We start from the raw sequence: 21,317 nt of genomic DNA, 5'->3' as shown, positions 1-21,317 counted from the left end.
TGAATTTTATAGGAAGTTTTAGCAGTCACAAAAGAATTAATGAAATTAGTCATCTAAACTCAGAAGTCCAACATTTGTAACTTTCATCAGCTATAAAATGGTTTGCACAAAAGTCTAGCCATTTTTTGATTGAGATGGTAATTTGAGTTATGATAAAAAGATTAGTGAAGGCATTTTACTTAAAAAAATTGTAATTAAGTCACAAAACAAATGCTCAGATAATAGGAATTTTCTAACACTACCAGTGATGAATTTAAAATTTACAAAAGAAATAAATTTTCATTAGTTTTAGTTGAGCCATGTTACGTGAGACATTATTCAATACAGAATTCATGCACATATTATCTAAAACAACTTCCAAATTTATGATGAAATGTTGACTTGCAGCCTAAAAAATAAATTAAAGCATAGATATTTTTAATCTTTCTATCTATCAAAGAAGAGCTTCAGCTGCATAATGAAAACCAAGTTTTTATCATGGTCGATAGTGTTCCAGCTATGTTGGATCAAAAATGTGTACTTATTGATGTTTTCAAACAAAAAACTTTTTTTATTATTTTATTCTATTGTATGATACATATTGAAAATAAATGTGCTCAGTGTTCTGACAATGATGGTATAGAAAGTATCATGGATACAGTTATTAAAACTGTTTAGGATATGTGTGTAAATTCTGAGTCATCATAGAACTGGTAAAAAAAATTGAAGATAATGAATTTATTGATGCTCTGTTCTATGCCAACACTAGTTGGCTGAGATAAGAAAGAATTTTTGTAAAGATTTACTGTATTTTTAGCTTTAATTTGAGATTTTCTTAAAACAAAAGGAGCATGTGTCTAATATTCAATAATCAAAGACAAGAGATTGACACTGTGATTTATACTTTTCTCACCAATATAACAAACTACAGGTGAATAAGCTAAATTTGAAATTAAAAGAAGGCAGAAAACACACTTGTGAAGCTAGATAACTATAGAATTCATACTGACCTTGAAACCTTTCATAATCTAAATAAAAATACTGATTTTGTATATTTCATTGTACATCAATATATAAATTCTATGTACTGATAGTGTTACATGGATTGGCTATAAAAACAGCAACAATTTTGAAGTATGTTTTGTTGATACTGCTCTACGGTTTTAGAGTTGCTTTCAGTATATTCCTTTTGCTTAAAGGTATATAACTCTAAAATAATGGAATAGTTTTACCAATGTGGATGTAAAAATTAAAAGAAAAAAAGACATAGCATTTAATTCGGCTATTGGAACCTTTTAAAAGTAAGTTTGCAACAATTTGGGTATATGAGTCTAGTTTTTCAGCTGTAAATGTTAGTACATCAAAACACAGATCCAGTATTTCCAATGAAAATCTATTGTAATAATGAGATGTGCTGAGTGTGTAACAGTGAGTTTCAAAGATACAGTATGAAAAAAACTGCTCATTAATAAATTATGATATTATTACATGTTAAAATGATATTATAGAGATAAAATAAATGTATTTAAATTAGTTTTACTGCTCCTTTTTACTTTTCAAACAGTGTAACTGCTGGAATATTTAACAATACATAAGTGGTTTTCATTATATTTCTACTGGACGGCACTGTCCTAGACTATAACAACCACCACATATTTGATCTTCAGTTCTTTACCAATCTGCTGTCAAGTTAATCTTACCTTCTTGATTCATCCCTTCCTCTATTCCCTACATATTGAGTACCTACTCTGTTCCAGCTGTTACCGTAAGACTGAAATCAGAGAACAAGTCAGAGATAGATGCTCTCATGAAACCCATTCTCTAGTTGAGAGACATGGAAAGTGGAAAAAACAAAACAAGTATATTATACAAGAAGAAAAATAAGCAATCAGTAATAGCAGAAATTCTCCAATGACAGTGGAGGTTGAAGTGTTAGTGGGATGATGGTATAGGCAAACCAGAGTGGCTGAAGGTCCAGTGGAGAAGTGGAGGTGAGATTACTGGGGCAGGATGGCAGATCATGTCACTCCTCATAGGCTTTGACATTTACTTGAGGTATCTACTTGCAGCAGTTTTGGCTTTTACTGAGTAAGGTAGAAAGTCCTGGAGAGCTCTATCTTAAGTTTTAAAAGCTATTTCTGGCTTCTGTGCTAAGATTAAAACTCAACAGGGATTGGGCAAGGGCAGAAGCAGCGTGATCTAGTAGGAAGCTATAACAGTAACACAGGCAGGAGAAGATGGTGGCTTGGACAACTGATGAGCATGGTAAAATACTGAAATTTAAAAAATTCCATTGACCCCTAATTCTGTAGGGTTATCTAGTTAGATATGGAATGTGAAAGAGTAGAATCAGATTATAGGTGGGGTACAGCTGATGACATGGCTCAAGTAGTAGAATGTTTGTCTAGCATGTGGAAGGCCCTGGGTTCATTTCCCCATACCCAGGATCACACACACACACACACACACAAACTCAATATAAAGTGAGCATACAAGGAAGCATATTTTGAACCTAAAGACGAGGTTTTTCTTCTTTACATGGTTTACATGCTTTTCATGCTATTTACTTTGCCTGGAATGGTCTCCCCTTTTTATGCCTGTCTTCAGTTCACATGCTGCTTTCACAATGAAAAGTTTCCTAATCCTAAAGTACATTTTTATCCTCTAACCATACTAATTAATATGAGAGCACTTACTATGAGTAGTACACATATCATGTATTATGTATGTCACCTCGATACTTTTAAACTTCTTGGGAAGAATCCCATGATCAAACCCATTTTAGAGAAGGGGAATCTAAGGCTTAGAAAGATGAAGTAGTTTCCCAAAGGTCAAAAGCTACTTGGTCTAACTCCAAAGCCCATATTCTTCTACACAAATCCTTATGCCAACTCACTGTTCATCATAGAAGATTCTTTCTACTATTTACTTATTTTTTGTCTACCCCTCTTTTCTTATTGAATCCTATTAAATTCTGATAAACAACTATTTGTGTTGCAGACTTGACCTTTCTTAATGACAGAAACTAATCTTTTCAGAGAAATAAAGATAGGAGGGCCTCATGTGGAAAAAGTAGGTATTGCTAGAAAAAGAAAGTGTGGTTGCTGTTTTTATTTAGATTCTTGTTTTATATCAGCTCTTAAATGCAATTATTTCATCAAGCATGGTTGTAATTTTATAGCTTATGTGTTCTAAACATTTAGGAAAAAGATTTAATTTAAATATAGAAAAACCTATTCACTAATTTACTTAATACATAAAAATTAATAAGGAAGACTTATAAATGTCCACTTTCAGGATACAAAGAAGCATTAAAATGTAAAATCTCCTGGCCATACAAACAGATGCAGGTATTAAAGATATAGAATTAAGAGAACGTGAAAGGTGTATCAACCAAGGCAAAAAATATTAAGTTAAGGGTTTGAAAACTGACTGAAAAATAAAGGACTTAATTTCTTTTTTTTTTTGGAAAAAATAATAAACATACAGAGAGTTGCCAAGAAAAAGAGTAAGAATAGTATAAAGAACATTCTCAGGCTGGGGGAGTGGCTCAAGTGATAAAGCGCTTGCCTAGAAAGTGTGAGGCCCTGACTTCAAATCTCAATACCACAAAAGAAAAGAATATTCTCATATTCTTCACCCTAGATTTACCAGGTTCACCAGGTTCAGCCCATGCCAAAATGTTCAAATGAGAAATAAGGCACTCTTGTCAAGCATTGGGATTCAGAGGTTGTTGCTGGGACTTTTCATGTCTCAGTCTCTCTGATGTATCTATATTCATGTGTGTATATGTGCACAGTTGCACACACGAGTATATACATACATATAGAATACAGATCCAGTCTAGGGTCATATGTTATATTTAGTTTTCTTGTCTCTTTGACCTTTAAATCTTATCAGCCTTTTATTATCTTTTAAAAAAATAAAATTGACATTTTTGAAGAATATAACCCCTAACACACACACACACACACACACACACACACACACACACACAAACAAGGAACCCCAAAAAACCCAAAACTCTGTCTCATGTTTCCTCATGGTTAGAACTTAGGGTATATATTTTCAGCCAGAACACTACACAGGTAATATTGTGTTTTTTTCAGAGTATCACATTTGGAATCAAACAATAGCCATCTGTTCTTCATTGGTGATAGCAACTTTTAGAACCAAAGTGTTTTCTGGGTTTTTGAATAATTACTATTTTTCCTTTACAATTAATAAGCAGTTTTTAGAGTTACTTTAAAACCATGTAAATATGTAGATAACTTGTACTGCACTAAAAATCCTCCCCCCGAAATTTACTATAATTCAGGTACAAAATACTGATTTCAAACCTAGCAGCTTCTCTGCGGTTACCAGTCAGCATCTAACATTCTCCTGTAAGCAAGAGTACTCCTCTCTCTCCATTAATTAGCTAATCTAATTACAGATGGTATGGGCTCATGAATTGCTATTATTCGATGGTTTACCATTTATGCCTGTACTTGACCATTCAGCAGGTTCTTTCAGATTTAGCCAGCAAAAGCCCTTTCAAGGTAGCTCCTTGTGATGTGTGTATGTCACTTTGAGCACTTCCTTATTTTCTGGCATAAGACATGTCAGGCTAATCTTGTACTATCTTCCTCTGGCCCTGAAATTAGTCATTTCACCAAGGAGTCTGGAGGAGGGTGGTATCTGGACACTTAAATAGGTGATGTGCTCATTAGATTTAGGTTTTCCTTTAATTCAGGAAGGTTTTTTTAAATTATAGTTCTAAATATTAGTGTTGCTCAGATATTTTTTGATTTCTTCAAGAAACTTCATTTCTTAATTTCATGTTCACTCTCCTGGCTGTTCTCCTCAATGCCTTTTTACGTGAATATATTCTTTCTTGGGCAACTGGCAATTTAATTTCCATTTTTGATAAGATTTTTGTCTTTTCCTTCTATTTCTTTCCTAAACTTTATCAACTCTCATTTCATTTTTTTGTTTTTAAATCTCTATACCTGTTCATGCACTGAGTTAGTGTGCTGCTATATGGTCTTATTCCCCATCTTTGCAATTCAACAGTCTTGGAAAGTTTTCATCAGAACAAAAGCTTCAGTTCACAATGTCTCATTTTTACAGTTGTTTGGTAATTATGGGAAAATAACTTTTTTCTACTCTTTTTTGTATTTAATTTTTTTTCCTACAGATGCATTCCCCAATTCAATTTGGCTGCTACAGAGACAGATAAAAAACACAGGGATTACTTTCTTTCATATGCTAGTACAAAGCAAAAGAATAATGGCAAATTGTCCAAGGACTATCAGTGTACTCTCTTCTGTGCAGGTTTCTTTTAATGGCTATTATTGGTGGTCATGGAGGTGGGATGGCATAGATTGATAAGTCTTGTTTTTCTTCCACTTTTGCAAGATCCTCAATTTACTCTTATTCCTTCTTTCCCACCATTGCCTAGTCCCCAAGGTATTCCATCCTCTTTCTGTTTAACTGATTCTTCCCAGAAGCAATGATTTTCGGAGGCTCCAACTCTGAATGCACACTCTTTGAAGTACTTGTAGCCAATGTTGAGAACTACCAATTCTTGACAGATGTTCAATATTTTGCCATTCATTCCTGGGACTGATTTAATTTATATTTCATCTAATTCTTGTTTTTCCCTACTCATTTTCAGTTTTTAAAGCCTTCTCTTCAGTTTTCTGTACCCTGGGTTTCAGTGGCAGGCAAGTGGAAGAAGTTTTAGTGGAAAATTTTCATGCTATTTATATGCACTTTGAAGGTTGTGGTGGTCTATAAGACACAGTCATATTGATGATATGAGAGTCATATATGGTTCTATTTATTTTGTCAATTCTCGGAGGAGAGTGTACAGGGATTCAAAGTCAAGCAATTGCTATTGATGTCTAACACTGTTCTCTTAACTCTACTCCTATTTATAGTTTATTTGTTATTTCATGATATTGCCCTTGTATTTCTTTTACTTTAATTAAACTCAAATTCTTTTAATATGATGCAGAGTGGAAATAAATTTTTATTTTTTATTAATAAGAACTGAATGTGTAAAATGCTCTGCCTTGGAGTTTGTTTTTTTGGGGGGGCTTCCTTTATTTTTCTTTAATAACATGAGGTATATAACAAAAGAAAAGGGAAAATGAAAGAGAAAAAGAATAGAGAAGCAACAAGATTGCTAGTTTTTGTCCATTAAAAGCAATTTCAAAGAGTAGTTTTAGCATTTGAATAACAGTAGCAGGACTTCAACACAGGTACAGTCTCCAAAAGTGATTGTTCTTTTTTTTTTATGATTTTTTTTATTGTTTTATTATTCATATGTGCATACAAGGCTTGGGTCATTTCTCCCCCCTGCCCCCACCCCCCAAAATGATTGTTTTTAAGGTTGCTAATGTTCTATACTGTATTATTTGGCACCAGTAAACTCTGGAATATTATAAAGCATAACTGCTTTGAAATTATAACTTCTACATTTACACACACACAATAGAAAGCACACACACACACACACACACACACACACACACACACACGGAGCAATGCACTTACTTGTTTCACACTCTGGAGTTCTTCTGCCAGCTGTTTCCTATGCTTCTCTGATTCGAATAATTTTTCCTATAATATATATGTAAAAACCACTAAGTTAATAACTTGTTAGAAAGCTATCAGGTAGCATTTTTGGTACTTTATTTCAAGGCGTATGCATTCCTAAAATATAAAATTGCTACAATCTGAAAATGTGGTTCCAGTCACTTTTCTGGCTTTACATGCATCATTTCTAAGTAGTTAGTTATCCATAGTATAACTGTGATATAAACATGTTTTCTGTTACCTTCATTTTGTCAAACGCCAAAATCTGAGGTTCAAAAAGAATCAGTCAAGATCAAAATAGGTAAAATATGAACTAAATTTTGGGTAGTAGCTGTCATTGTGAAAGAGCTTCTAAATCGAAAAGCATTATTATTACAAATAAGATGCATTTTTAATACTAAAGAATAGTTAAGACTGAGATGATTATTAATTTTCTAATTTAATTTTAGCCTACTCTTGAAAAATTCTCCACAAAAAGGAGAATAGGATGGGTATAACTAAAATATGAAATTAATAAGAGTATTAAGGCAGATGAATATTATGAATGCAAGCAAAAAATTACCATCTTTGAATTTAAAATTAAGTCAAGCACATCCCCTAAACTGTCCAATTTTGCTGTTAAATATATCTAATCAGAGCTACTAAGAGTAAGGTATGAGACATTTTACTTGAGGAATTGCTTGAACATTAAATTGATGGTAAAAATTCATGGCAACATTATAATATTTATAAGAGGCAATGTGCTTTCTGGAATATTTCAGCTCATTCTTGTCTAAGAGGTGAAATGAAGGTATGTGCAGATGAATATAATATAGCAATCTAATGAATATATTGTTAACTAGGAGCCAAGAGACTGCGTGCTGACTCTGGAAGTCACCTTTGCTTTTTGTGCTCTGGATTTTTTGCATCTATAAATGGGAAATATATCTACTTTTCATTCACCTTTGCAAAACAGAAGCAATGTGGAATCTGCAGAAAGGCTTTATTTAAGAGCCTATAGCACTTTTCAAGATCATTTTTGCAAAACAGCAATTAATCACTGGCGTAGAATTATCTTGGTTTCATCTCAAATCAGACATGAAGAATATAGCTGTCACAGGATGATGAAAAGTGATGACAGACCATTTTCATGTTCTATGAACTTCATTTAACAACCTGTGTTTCACTCTGTATGTACATACTGCATGTAGAAAAACTAAAAATATAAACATTACCTCAAATAACGTATTTATTGCTTTGGTATACTATTTTGTATAGCTTCTTTTTTTGGTGGGGTGTGGAGAAGTAGTACCGAGGTTTGAACTCAGGGCCTTGCACTTGCTAGGTAGATGCTCTACCACTGCTAGCCTTTGGATTTCTTTATGTTTTGAATAAGGTCTCTTCTTTTGCCCTGGTTTCCTGTACCTCAATCCTCCTATTGAACACCTCCCACAAAGCTAGGATGACAAGTATACCACCACACCCAGTTTACTGATTGAGATGGGGTTTTGCCAACTATTTTCTGGGGCTATCCTCTAGCCACAATCCTCCTCATCTCCACCTCCCAAGTAGCTGGGATTATAAGTATAAGTCACTGAACCTGGCCTTGTGTAGTTTCTTACAAATGGTTCTCAGTCAGGAGATTTTAAGGTAGAGGTAATTATAAAATGTCAAATTTATTTTATCTAAGATTTCAGGTTTTGCTGCATTAGAATATGTTCAGTCATATTTCATGAACTTTAAATGTGAACTTAATTGAATTGCACCTCAGGAGACCCTTGTTTAAACATTACATGACTATGGCTGATACAGTTTAAAATTAAAATTCCATTAATAAATGTTGATATTCAAAAACCTGAAATGTATCATTAAGTTTGACAATGATAAAATTTAAGGAAATGAAAAAGATCTGAGTGTTTGAAAATTCTAACTAACCAAAGATTTAATGGTTTAACAGAGATTATGCATACAAAAATGCTATCTTATCAAGGCAATCATCATTGGAGAAATTTTCTAGGAGAATATAAAGAAACTATTGAAAATTTATCTTTTTATATTAATTATATGTTTTCCATCTAAACTCATGTTATACCAAAATGTGGAAAGATGATGATTTTGAAGTTATAAATAGAAAGCTATAAAACATTCCTGTAGTAGTGGAATGCTCATATACATTTGGAAGGAACATGAATCAGTAAACCCTTTTGAAAGGGAATTTGGCAATATACCAAAATTTTTTGTGTTTATAACCAGCTTTCACAGATTTATTCTGTACCAATATATGTACATGTACAAAGTTCTTGAAGGTGGTTTTATTTTTAATAATGAAAATCTAGAAATAGCCCAAATATCCATTAATAGGGATAAACTGGGACCAAACTATTCAATGTACAGGAGATTCATTCAGAACAATGTGGTAGATCTGTAAATATTAACCTCAAAAGCTTACCAGAATTTAATGTTAACAGAGAGAAAAATAAAAGAAGTTGTAAAAAAGTGGGGATATATGATGTGCTTTATGTAAAAGTTAACACACATATGCTTTTTTAAAAAACTATTCAAAGAATTCATCTTTTTAAGGCAGTTTTAGGTTCACAGTAAAATTGAAAGGAAGGTACAAAGTGTTCCCATACATCTTTACCCCCACATATACATTTATTTTTTAAAATGAGATTGGCTGGTTCAGAAGCCCTGAAAGGATAAACAGGGTGTTTTTAACACTATCTTCCTCTAGGGGTTGGGATTATAAAAGCTAAAGTAGCAAGAAAATTTCCTTTCTCTTTCGTGTAAATAATCTATAGCAATAAAACTAAATTAACAACAGAATTTCACTTAATGAAATAATTTAAAAATGCATGTTCTGGAAAGGTATGGCAGCTCATGTCTGTAATCACAGCATTCAGAAGCCTGAGGCAAAAGGATCATAACTTCGAGGCCTGGGCTACGTAATGGGAGACCCTACTGCAAAAAACCAAAGACAAACCAAAACCATAACAACAATATAAATGCATATTCCTATGGTACATTAATGGTAAATAAGGCAGTAATGTTGCTTTTCTTGAATATTTGGAAAATACAATAGCTTTTTGTAAAAATTAGGATATAACTTAAATTTTATTATTTTGCTGAAATCTGAATGAAAGTATATAAAGAGAATCAAAATATTAGAGTACATGTGGAACATGTGTTTTGTTCTTGGTCTAAAGCATATTGCCTTAATTTCAAATTGTAACAGAAAACATGATGTCCCTTAAGCATGGCCCTCTACTAGGGGAAACATCAGAGGATCCAAAATAGCCATCGCTTGCTTTGTTAGTTCCTGAGTTAATTCTGCTCTTTCTATCAATATGAGAGAGAAAAAAAAAAAAAAAAAAAAAAGAAACCACTGTTCGCACTAAATGTTATATGGATATTGTAAAATAGAAATAAGTGGGTGAACTAAAAATTTAACTCTCTAAACACCAATTAAAGAAATACTTTGACTCTATTTGATATTAACATTCTTTCATTAAAAATAAAACTAAGCCTAAATACCTCAGAATCCAGTACAGGATTATTTTCTTTCTTTGTTTTTAAAAGAAAATGTAAGTAAGCTAAACTGCGGGTTACCTTAAGCATATTCACTTCTTCCAAGGCATCATTTCGTTCCCTCTTAAGCCTTTCCATTTCATCTGCTTCTAAAGAATCACAGGGAAGAAGCTGTCAACATTAAAATATGGGAGTTATACATTAGATGCTAATTATGAGAACTAACATGAAATGCTTTTTGACTAGTTTTATGCTTTTGAATTCTGATAACAAAATATAGTTTCTTACTTTGGTGTCTTTAAATATAATCCAAGCCTTATTAGATAAAAGAGAATATTAAAGTATAGAGCAATTTCATTCATTTAAACTTAACATTTTTAGTACTTAGAATTCAGATGATTAAAAGATATACATATTTTATTGCTACCTTCATGATTTTTATTTTATCAATACAATTTTCCTTAAAAGTCCAAATTCCATGACTACGTCGAAAATATTAAATAGACTTTGAGTTATCAACATAAACTACTCTTTAAACATATTCATTCTAAGAGCTAAAAAATGTGTATCATCAATTAAGATGATTTCCACAAAGGCATTAAAGTATATTTATTAATGCAACTGGCTTAGAAAAGATTGCTACACAGAAACTGGACTGAAGATGCTATTAATAATTCATTCAGAAGTGAATAACCACAACAAAAAATAGCAAGATGACAATTTGCATTACATCTAGCACGATCTCTTCGCCACTCAATTACAAGGTAAAAAACAATGAAAACATAACCAAATATAAAACCCAAGTCTAAATATAGCCATCTTCTACATGGAAGATATAATAGAGTTAAAAAAAAAAGTATAGAAAACACTGAGTGGAGAAAATGACTGCCATATTAAGTGCTGGCTTAAAGCAGAGCCCTTTAAATACAGAGTAGGGAATGATAATAAAACTATAAATAATACCAGTCACTTTTTAGGAACTCATTATGTGCAGATGCACTGATAAGGATATATTCAATATTACAGCCTTCTAATAGCCTTGTCACCATATTATAGGAGAGAAAACAAGTTCATAAAGGTCAGGAACTTGCCTAATGTTTCACAGCCAATAAATGCCCATTCCAAGATTCCCAGGTCTTCCATCAAAGCCTGTGATTTTTACTAATTATTCAACAAAAACCATTGTGGGATAGCACAAATTCATATTTGCTTTGGAAACCTAAGAATAACAAAGGCAGGAGTTGTACTTCTTGTTTGGAGAGAAAATATTTTCCCTAAACAAGACTGATTTCTTTTTGCCCTGTCACAGTAACATTTGGGTATTGATGGCTATCGTCCACAATTAACTCATCTCAAGTTCTTCACCTAACTCTGTTCGTCTGTTCTTTCAGAAGTACTCAATACATATACATTCATTCCTACATTGCTTTAAATTAGTTCTGAACATATTTTCAATTGTAATGCTACTTTCCAAAGTGTGTTCTGAAGGATAGTAAGTAATTTTGTGTAAAAGTAAAACCGAATGGTAGTGATGGTGGCAGTTGGGTAGGATTTAGGAAAAACAAACAAACAAACAAAAACCCCAAAAAACCTTTTTTCCTATATGGTTTCCAACAGTCTTCATATGCTAAAGAATGCATGAATTTTCTAAAAGGAAAAACAACTTAATAACTTGTCATGTTTCTCAGTGATTGACAATGTGTACTTAAATCAGCTCCTATTTCACATTAGCTCATGGAACTAATGCCTGCACAGCACAAGCTAAGAACACTGATACTCAACATTCATATGGACCTAGTATAACTTCTTATCCTAAAGAAACATAGGAGGATTCAAAAGTTTAAACAAGCTGGGTATGGTGGGGTTATGTCTGTAATCCGAATTACTTAGGAGGTAGAGACAGGATTGCGGTCAGAGGCCAGCCAGAGAAAAAGTGATAGACTCTACCTAAAAAATAAACTAAAGCAAAAAAAGGCTAGGGGTGTGGTTCAAGTGGTACAACACTCACCTAGCAAGCACGAGTCCGAGTTCAAACCCCAGTACTGCTAAAGCAAAATGTTTAAACAAAATTTTAGATTATGGAGTTCTGGCGATTTATGAAGAGAAATTAAGAAGAAGGATTTTAGACATAAGGTCACAAACTTTTGAGTTTAACATCATGGAGGTAAGGTATATGTAAAAGAATTCATTTAGGGTGTAAAGCATTAGATTAAACAGTCACAGGACAAACCATGACTTAAAAAAAACTGGAATGTCATTGCTATTTTAGACTACTCAGCAAAAAATGTGGCCAGAGAAGTGGTTATAGATGTCACTTGTTAATTCTTTGAAAACCCCTTTTTGTGCCCAATGATTTTTTTTTAATAAAGTTCTATTCAAATATATTTCAACTAACCAAGCAGCAAATAAAAAGAACAGTTGCTATTTAGCAATGATTTCAGACAATGCTTGTTCTTAAACCTACCTCCAACTCTTGAACTTTCTTCTTCTTACCTTCTACCTCCATTTCCTGTCTGGCTCTCACAAAATCCTTTGTGATCCTGGGCCCTTGACCATTGCAACACTTGGTAAATAACATCGAAAAGTGTTTCCGCTCTGCTTTCTCCAGTCTCCTTCTACAGTTACCAAGAGACATTGCAGGCCATTGGACTATGCTATGTCTGACCTTACCTCACCTTTCACTGTTGTTCTACCATCATAATCTTAGTCACTTTTGATTTGCATCAATTCTTCATAGCTACTATTCTACCCATTACATTCCCAAGCCTCAATTATCTTAAAAAAATAACCTCCTTCAGTCTAATTATATTGCTAAAGTCTTCCATTAGGAAACCATTTTGTTACCTCCTTTCCTTATAAAATCGTGTATGACTATGTCATTCTATTTACCTAAAAGTTTCTGTGGTACTGGGGTTTGAACTCACGACCTTCACCTTGAGCCACTCCACCAGCTCTATTTTTTTTTTTTCCTCTGAAGGGTTTTCTGAGATAGGGTCTCACGATTGCCCAGGCTGGCTTCGAACTGCCATCTTCCTTATCTCTGCCTCCTTCCTGAGTAGCTAGGATTATAGGCATGAGCCACTGGCGCCCAGATCCATTCCTGTATTTCTAAAATGGTTACAGACAATTTCAAATGAAACTACTATTTGGCCAAGTAAATGCCCCCACCAACTTTAGCTTCTGTGTTATGTATAACATGGCTCAAGCTTTTTTTATTTTATTTTTTTTAAATTTTCTCTTTTCTAGATGTGATATCCTCCCATCTCACCTACCCTTCTGAACATTTAGGCTATATCCAATGACTTCTATTTCTGCTGCTTAACTGGGACAAAGAGTAGGTGGTTCCCCAAAGTTTATCCTTTCCCCCCTTCTCCAGAAGGTGAGTGATGATATTCATGGTCATGCTTCAACTGTCACTCTCCAAATATTCCCACGTCCCTCTTCTGGTGTGCAGTATCTTATTTCCAGTGGCCTTTGGCTATTTATTCCCATCAGCACCTTCAACTTACTCTATAAAGCCCTGCTCATCACTTTTTCTGCCTTGAATAGGGTTTCTTTCTGTATATCTTTTAATGTACCATCATATTTATAATCATCCTAATCAAAACTTTGGAGCTATTTTTTAGCTCATTCTTCTTCCTTGGTTCTCACATTCAAATGGTCAGAAAGTCATATTGATGACATAAATGATGTTTTGGTAAATGTCTTGGCACTGTCACTCCTTTCTTTCCATTCTTCCCACTCTTACAACAGTGCAGTCTTATCGCATATTTGCATTTTGTTTATAGTCTCCTAGATAAGACTATCTACCATTAGTTTCATTCCTTCTCTACATAACCAATACATACAACTGCTCTTTCTAAAACATTACTTTGATCATGGTAGTAGTCTCTTTAATGTATTCTGACTACTTATTAATGTATAAAATTTTGCATTTAGTATTTACCCTTTAATGTATTCAATGATCTTTTTTTTAAATAGACTACTTGCTTTCAAACACATTTGATTCTTTTTCCTAATTCTAACTCTTATCACCACTTGCTCACTTCTTGAGCAGATAAAATATAACTTGTCTTTAAAAATTAATTCAAATGCCAACTGTTATGAATCATCCCTGAATGTTCTCAGGTCTGCTACTATTACAGCCTTATCATACAGGGCGTGTTTTTAACATAATTATTTGTGTGTGGGGCTTTCGGTACACTATAGGGGCAAGTTTTGTTTGTCTTAATAATGAACATGCCATGGCACTTAACACGATGCCATGCACACTGTAGTTGTTCAATCTGTATCTCATGTCTTACCAATGAGTCTTCAGGGAAGAGGCTATCCACAGTGAGAAGTAGCATGCACAGCATGACCCAGGTAAGTGAAAAAGTACCCAATTGTATCACATGCAATTTCACTGATCAATTTCACTTGTTAAAATGGTGGCTATAGTCCACTAAGTTAATTTAACAGAGCACAGATTGAAAGAAGTCTACTTTAAGGAATTTAGTGTTCTTGCTGTTATTTTAAGACAATCCATTGGTGATATTTGATTAGCCAGATAAAATTGTCATATTATGATGGACTCTAGTCTGCTGCTGCTAAATTTGGAGTACTACTGGATGTGGGCTCCAGTCTTGCCTTTTCTGTGTTTAACCTTGTGCCAGCAGTAGGTGTAGCACTGTGCAAATTTTCATATAGCAATGATGATTAGAATCACAGCAAGATAATTATGTATTTGGTTCTAAATGCTATATTCTCCCAAACCCAAAAGTTTTTTTTGCCAAGTAAACAAAACTAGAACTACCTTATACTGACTCAGCAATTCCTACCTAAACGATAGCATCTCAAGAACTCTTATGAGTTGACAAAATAGTAAGTAAAAGAAGCTAGTTACAAAAGAATACATGATTGCTATTTTAAAAATTGGTAAAAGTAATCTGCTATTATAAGTCAGAAAAGTGGTTCCCAGGTGAAGGTGGGAAAAGCAGCTGACTGGGAAGCTGGCATTGAGTGATGGTGATGCCACCTGAGAGACATGGTAGAAATCCATCAAGCTACTCCCTTAAGAGTACTGTATTTTATGATGCATACATTCTATTTCAGCAAAGTATTCTTAAATAACAAATTAAGAAAAAAGACAAACTATCATCAAAAGAAAGAAAGAAAAAGAAAACATGTGAGTAAAAGACAGGCATCTCTAACAAAATGGTTAATAGACTTGCGACACTGAGGTGGTGAGGAGGTACCCATAGTGGAACTTTCCCACCCTCATGGACTCTCAGCAGTCTCAGCCGCAGACTAACTGATATGTTTCAGGAGTCCCAAGACTGCTTTTTAAATCGGAAAAGTTAGGAATCGTACTAGAAAATAAGTTACTTTTAACTTGTTTTTGGTGAGTCACTTGATGAGTAGTGATTTGTATAGTTTTTTTTCAGATTGTGATACATCATCCATTAGTGAATTTTATGACCAAATTTTTAATGAAACAGAAGTGAATATTATCAAATAAGAGTGCAATTCATATATAAAAGGCAAATCATGCTTTGAGAAACTTTTACTTCAGTTATTTATGTGAGTGTGATAGAAAAATGCAGTATTATTGTGGAGTCAAACAAAAATTAAAAAGAAACCCCTTAGTTGCAATATCTTTTGTGTGGTGACAAGCACAATACAGCCACCAAAATTTTATAAATGAATGTAATGACTGTTGTACAAAGTTTTGATCTGATGCCACAACAGGAAATGACTGGCCTGTAGAACCTCTTGCACAATGGCTTTTGCTATCAAATTATCACAGATTGAATATGTCCTTATCTGCCCTAAAATTATGTTGATAAGAAAAATTAATTACTAATTCAGAGCACGAGTACTTCTTGGCAGCTGCTGAAGAAGCTCGGTGTGCTCATACAATTCCTCATCTCATTGGCATGTGGTTAGCTACTTTGGTCTTTCCTCATAAAAATGGGCATGGCAGCTTTGAGAACTGGTTGGCAGTAGAAAACTGTTCTGCCATCGACATTAGGTAGAGATGTACATAACACTGAGCCAGCAGAAGGAAGACAGCACCTACACTTTTGCTCTCCTCTGATAAATGCTCCAGAATTAGTATAATAAATTGGTGCCTCAATCTGGGAAAGTTGGGAAAACAACTAGGTCTTTGGGTGATTTCTATGGGCAACATGTTTGGCAGTAAAAGAAAGTGATTACTAAATAAAAGGCAGGGGCTTGAAACATTTAAAAAAGTGACATGCATCATTTTTTAAACAAATAATTTTGTTCAATCAATTAATCATATACATATACCCTATATTTCTAGAACTATGTAATTAATAATAAGCAGTATTTAAACTTCCTGTCAATAAAGTACATTACTTAAATCTAGTAGTGCTAAGGCTTGGGTATGGTTTGTTGCCCCAAGGATTCATGTGTTTGGGGCTTGGTCCCTAGTGTGGCAGTGCTTTGCATTGTACATGATAAGTGTATGCATTTTGTCAATGAAAAATACATACATATATATATATATATACATATAATAAATAAATAGAACAAGGAAAGGAAACATGTCTTCATTATTAAGACTAACGAAGTCAAAAAATAACCCACCCAAAGGGTTCAGCAGATATATACATCTATTGGATTTATTTAAAAGAGTTAGGTAACGCTTTTCTTTAAAAAAACAAAAAACAAAAAGAGAGAGAGAAGTAGCTGGGTGTAGTGGGTCACTTCCATAATCCTGGCTATTTAGAAGGCATTGATAAGGACTGTGGTTTGAGGCCAGCCTGTACAAAAAGTTAGTGAGATTCTATCTCAACCAATAAGCTGGAAATGGGGGTGCATGCCTGGTATACCAGCTATGTTGGAGGCACAAGGAGGAGGATTACGGTTTGAGGTCATTCTGGGAAAAGTGTAACACTATATCTAAAAGAAATATCTAAAAAAAAAAAAAAAATCTAAAGCAAAAGGGCTAAAGGTGTGGCTCAAGTGGTACAGCAAAACAAGTCCCTGAGTTCAAACCCAATACTGGTAAAGAAAAGTTAAAAATAAATAAATATAAAAGAAAAATAACTATGATCATTGGAAATTGAACAACCAGGCCCTTGAAAAAAGTGGTACAGCTAGATCAGTGAACTAAGTTGAAAAGGTAAGAAACACTTCTGAGATAAAGGGATTTAATATCCTATAAAGATACAACAATTTAAGACTAGATAGGGGAAAATTTTAAATGCTTTCAGTAGCTGACAATAAAATAGAAAATCTAAAAATGAAACGAAGAGCCCTGACCTAAGTGACACCGGGGAGCACGGCACTCACCAGCTGCAGAATGTGCAGCTTCTCAACAGATGGGGCCCAGCTCACAGGCCACACACTGGCTGTAAGGTCAAAGGACTTACAATATGCAGAATACGTTCTTTAACTTCAACAGAACTAAATTAAAAATAATCAAACAAACAGGAAACTATGTAAATAGAAAATGTTTAGAGGTTAAGCAAAAAGATCAGAGATTTAAACAAATGATCACATAGCCTTATTACATTTTGTTGACTAAAATTGGACCTATAAAATATGAAGGTATGATCATATTATGAAAAATTTTTATATACTACACTTATGAAATAAAAATCATTATCATCAAAAATGAAGATTAAAAGATTAAAAACTTAAAAAAAAATCTGTGCTACTTTTTGATAAATTTGAGTGCCTCAATAAAAGGAAAAATATTCTAGGAAAAAATACATTCACAAAAATTTGAGAAAGGACAAAAACTAATTTCAAATGTCTGTCTAGAAAATTTAAGTACGTATTTAGAAAATCCAAGAAAGATAAATGAAAAACAAACAACTGGAATAAGGGTGGTGGGCACATCCTTTGTGTGGGCATCACACAAAATGGGCATGTAAAAATTAATCAAAACTAAATGATAAAAATATAAAAATCTAATTTCTAAAGAGCATCACAAACTATAACATACTTAGCAATTAATCATAATAAGAAGTATTCAAGATGTATATGAAATGGGCTAGAACTTTCTCTTTCTCAAACATGAGCAAAGATCTAAATGAATGGAAATAAAAGTCCAAGTCACATTCAGTTCCCAAACCGTCCTCTTAATTTAATGCAATTCCAAAAAAATAAGTCCCATAAATTTTTATTATCATGGCAAAACGACTCTAAAGATCATCTAGAAGATAAAAATCAGAAAGTTAAAAAAAAAATGAAGGACTCAACTTTCCAGATAATAACAAATCTAGTATTCTACTAGCATTCTAAAGCTGTAGTGATAATGAACTGTCAGAGAGAAATGGATCCAAAGAGCAGAGTGGGGGCTGTAGGGACACATCTTTGTATCTGGTTTCACATAAAGTACAAAACAGACAAATTCATTGTTAAAGGCCTGATTTTGAGGAACACAGGGTTGTCACTAGCAATTGGAAAGGAGCATGGATATGAGCGAGCGCCTGGGGTTCTGGTAATATATTTCTTTAATGTTATATTTCCTAAAGTTGATTCAATCACAGTATTCCATCGCAGTGAATCAAGACAAATTACAATGGACACACATCACAATTTTCTGTTTCCTTCTATATAGCAAACTATCAATGCCAGGGACCTTAGGGATGTAAGCAGCACTAGGGGCTAAGGAGAGAAGAGGCTACACGAATTTTTACTCTTGATTTTACATTAATCTGCATTTTGTATAATTTCCACAAAACAAGTCAGAGAAAAATGAAAAAAGGCCTATGTATATAACCTATAAATTCATAATTCATGATTTACATTCCATCAAGACAATTATACAAGGAATACTCTACCTGTGAGTCTAATATTTTGGAAATTTCATGTGTACCAACATTTATTTCATCCAATTGCAAGCAAAACAAATCTCTGGCAACCTGGACAAAATCTAAAACAAATACATTTCAATAAGAACATAGCATTTAACTTCATCTAAACAAATCGTACCTTCTTCTGTATGAAACTGAAGCTACAACCAGTGCTTCAAATTTAACTTCCATAAATTATCTTAACATGTTATTGATTGAAGTAACAGGTTAATGTAAGTACAAACAAGAAGTAAAAGATAAACTGGTTTATCGTGCTTCAGTTAACTTGGCTGAACTTAATAATTTAGTTAAGAAAATAAAGCAAACATATATCACAGACATTTAATTCTTCAACTCTTATATTATACATAGAATTTTTTCAACACATACAACAATATTATGATTTATGGATTTCTAGCAGGAAGACCCTGAGGTTTAATAATAACATCAGCAACTAACATTTATTTAACAGCTGCTGTATGGTGTTTAGCAATCTTACCCTCACAATTTTCTGAGTGAGGTCCCCTTATCCTCTCCATTTTACAGACGAATAAACTGATGCAAGGACAGCCTGTCTTAAATGCCCAAGGCCACTCAGCAAATAAGTATCAGATCAATCTGTAACCTTCTCCAAACACAAGAGCAACCTATTCATCTATGTATCCTCAAATGATTTTCATTTTGGCTGTTGTGGTCTTAATCCCTACATTCCAATTGTTCCTATTTTACAACATCCTGCTCTTATTTCATGGATGCATTATCTTCACTTGTCTTTTTGAAGATGTTAACTATAGTTTAATCTGAAGTTATCTTCTGCTCTCCTTCATTTCTCTTTTTTCCCCTGAGTTTCCTTATTGTGTTGTCTGATACTTTGGGGCTCTACATTTTATGCTGGAGAATTTCTCCAAACATCTAGCAACCCATGGCTAGGCACTAACTTTGTTGATTCCTTGTATAATCAGGCACTAAAATTGTTGGTTGGAAATTCTGTGTGCATAACTTGCCTTGTCAACTGGCAGGTTTCGCTAAAGGGCAACCAGGTGGCCAGCAGACATTTTTGTTCAGTTTCTTCAGAGAGAATCCTACAATCTCCTGCCTCTGACTATAAACACAGCTACAATTTTTTCACTGAGCAATCTGGGTGTGTGTTGTGAGTAATGACTCACCATATACTCCTCCAAATTCCCCTGTTGCTGCCAACTATAGGTCCTTAATCTCTCTGGTTTAATTTGAGGGAGTGGTAGGTGCTAGACTGCTTGAGAAGGGGCACAGAACAGCATGTGTAATTCTCCTTCTAAACATTTCTAACAATCCTGTTTTAAATGTCTTGCCTAAGCCCAGCCTTCTGTTCCTGATGCATTCAATTCTCACAGGTTAAATGGGCATGCTCCCCACTGTGATTTCCCTAAATCTTCACACGCTTGGACTTTACCTGCCTCTGCTCACTAATTCCTTTACTCTCCTAATCTACCTTCTGTCCTCAGGTATTGTGGTTTTGGGTATATAAACATTTCTGCTCTTGTTCTTATTATTCTGGGGTGATTTTCAAAAGGCAATGGAATCAAAAATATCTTTTTTTCATCACTTCAAACTAAAAGGTGAATTTCCTCTCTTTTTTTTAGTAACAGATCTTTTAAAAATGATACAATATAACAACTACTATATAAGAAAAAATGAAAGCTTAATGCTGTCAGGGATAGAAAAAATTGTTACACACATTTCGTATAACAGAACAAATAGATATGTAAAATGACTTTGGCACACAATGTCTCAGTATGTATCAAAAGTCCATGCTGGTGCAATGGCTCAAATAGTAAAGTGCCTATCTTTAAGCGTGAGGCCCCGAGTTCAAAGCCCAGTGCTACCAAAAAAAAAAAAAAAAAAAAAAATCCCTGGTCTCTAAATAAGGCAGTGGATCTTTCAACCAACAAGCACATTATTGGTAATATGAAATATAAACTAAAAAATATTAAAAAGGCAAATTCTGTGGTGGTATATCTCAAGTGGTAGAGTGCCTGCTTTGCAAGCCTGAAGCCCTAAGCTCAAACCTCAGTCCCACTAAAAAAAAAAAAAAAAAAAGAAAAAAGTTGGAAAGTCCAAACCATTTCTGGGGACTTATCCTAAGAAAAAAAAAGCTACATTAAAAAATATATAAATTCGTAATTATTTCAGTTACTGAGAAATCACTAATTAACACTGCCAACAACAGAAGTCTTAATATTAGTTTGTTAAGTGGTACACTGTGCTATCTTTACTGAAGATAATCATATAGCACCATAAAAATATTTATATCCTACTGCTGAACAGAGAAACTGGAAGTAATCTCACAGTACTGAAATTAGGACTCTATATTTTATACTGTTTTTTTTGTTATTATTAAAGTGATGTTTATGAAATGAATAAAAAAATTTAAAAAATATGATTGATGATATT

At 33.6% G+C, this 21,317-nt stretch overlaps 1 protein-coding gene and 1 non-coding gene across 11 annotated transcripts in view; both read right to left on the bottom strand.

Annotated features, from left to right (window-relative positions):
* Window positions 1-21,317, bottom strand: part of Stxbp4 (syntaxin binding protein 4) — a 201,915-nt gene that overhangs the window by 140,074 nt on the left and 40,524 nt on the right. For 9 of the 10 annotated variants that reach the window (XM_074046086.1, XM_074046085.1, XM_074046087.1 and 6 more), the window contains 3 exons: window positions 18,873-18,964; window positions 10,153-10,242; window positions 6,523-6,588 (listed from right to left, as the gene is read on the bottom strand). In XM_074046086.1, the coding sequence (XP_073902187.1) occupies window positions 6,523-6,588; window positions 10,153-10,242; window positions 18,873-18,964 (248 nt within the window). The remainder of the gene's footprint in view (window positions 1-6,522; window positions 6,589-10,152; window positions 10,243-18,872; window positions 18,965-21,317) is intronic. The other variant, XM_074046092.1, reaches the window with a different exon arrangement.
* LOC141414431 (small nucleolar RNA SNORA31) lies at window positions 5,157-5,285 on the bottom strand. The gene has a single exon (XR_012439461.1). It is a non-coding gene; the product is annotated as a small nucleolar RNA SNORA31 (small nucleolar RNA).

Source organism: Castor canadensis, chromosome 11 (assembly GCF_047511655.1).
Source record: "Castor canadensis chromosome 11, mCasCan1.hap1v2, whole genome shotgun sequence".
In the NCBI taxonomy this organism is placed as follows: Eukaryota; Metazoa; Chordata; class Mammalia; order Rodentia; family Castoridae; genus Castor; species Castor canadensis.
This window is presented reverse-complemented; position numbering and strand designations above follow the sequence as displayed.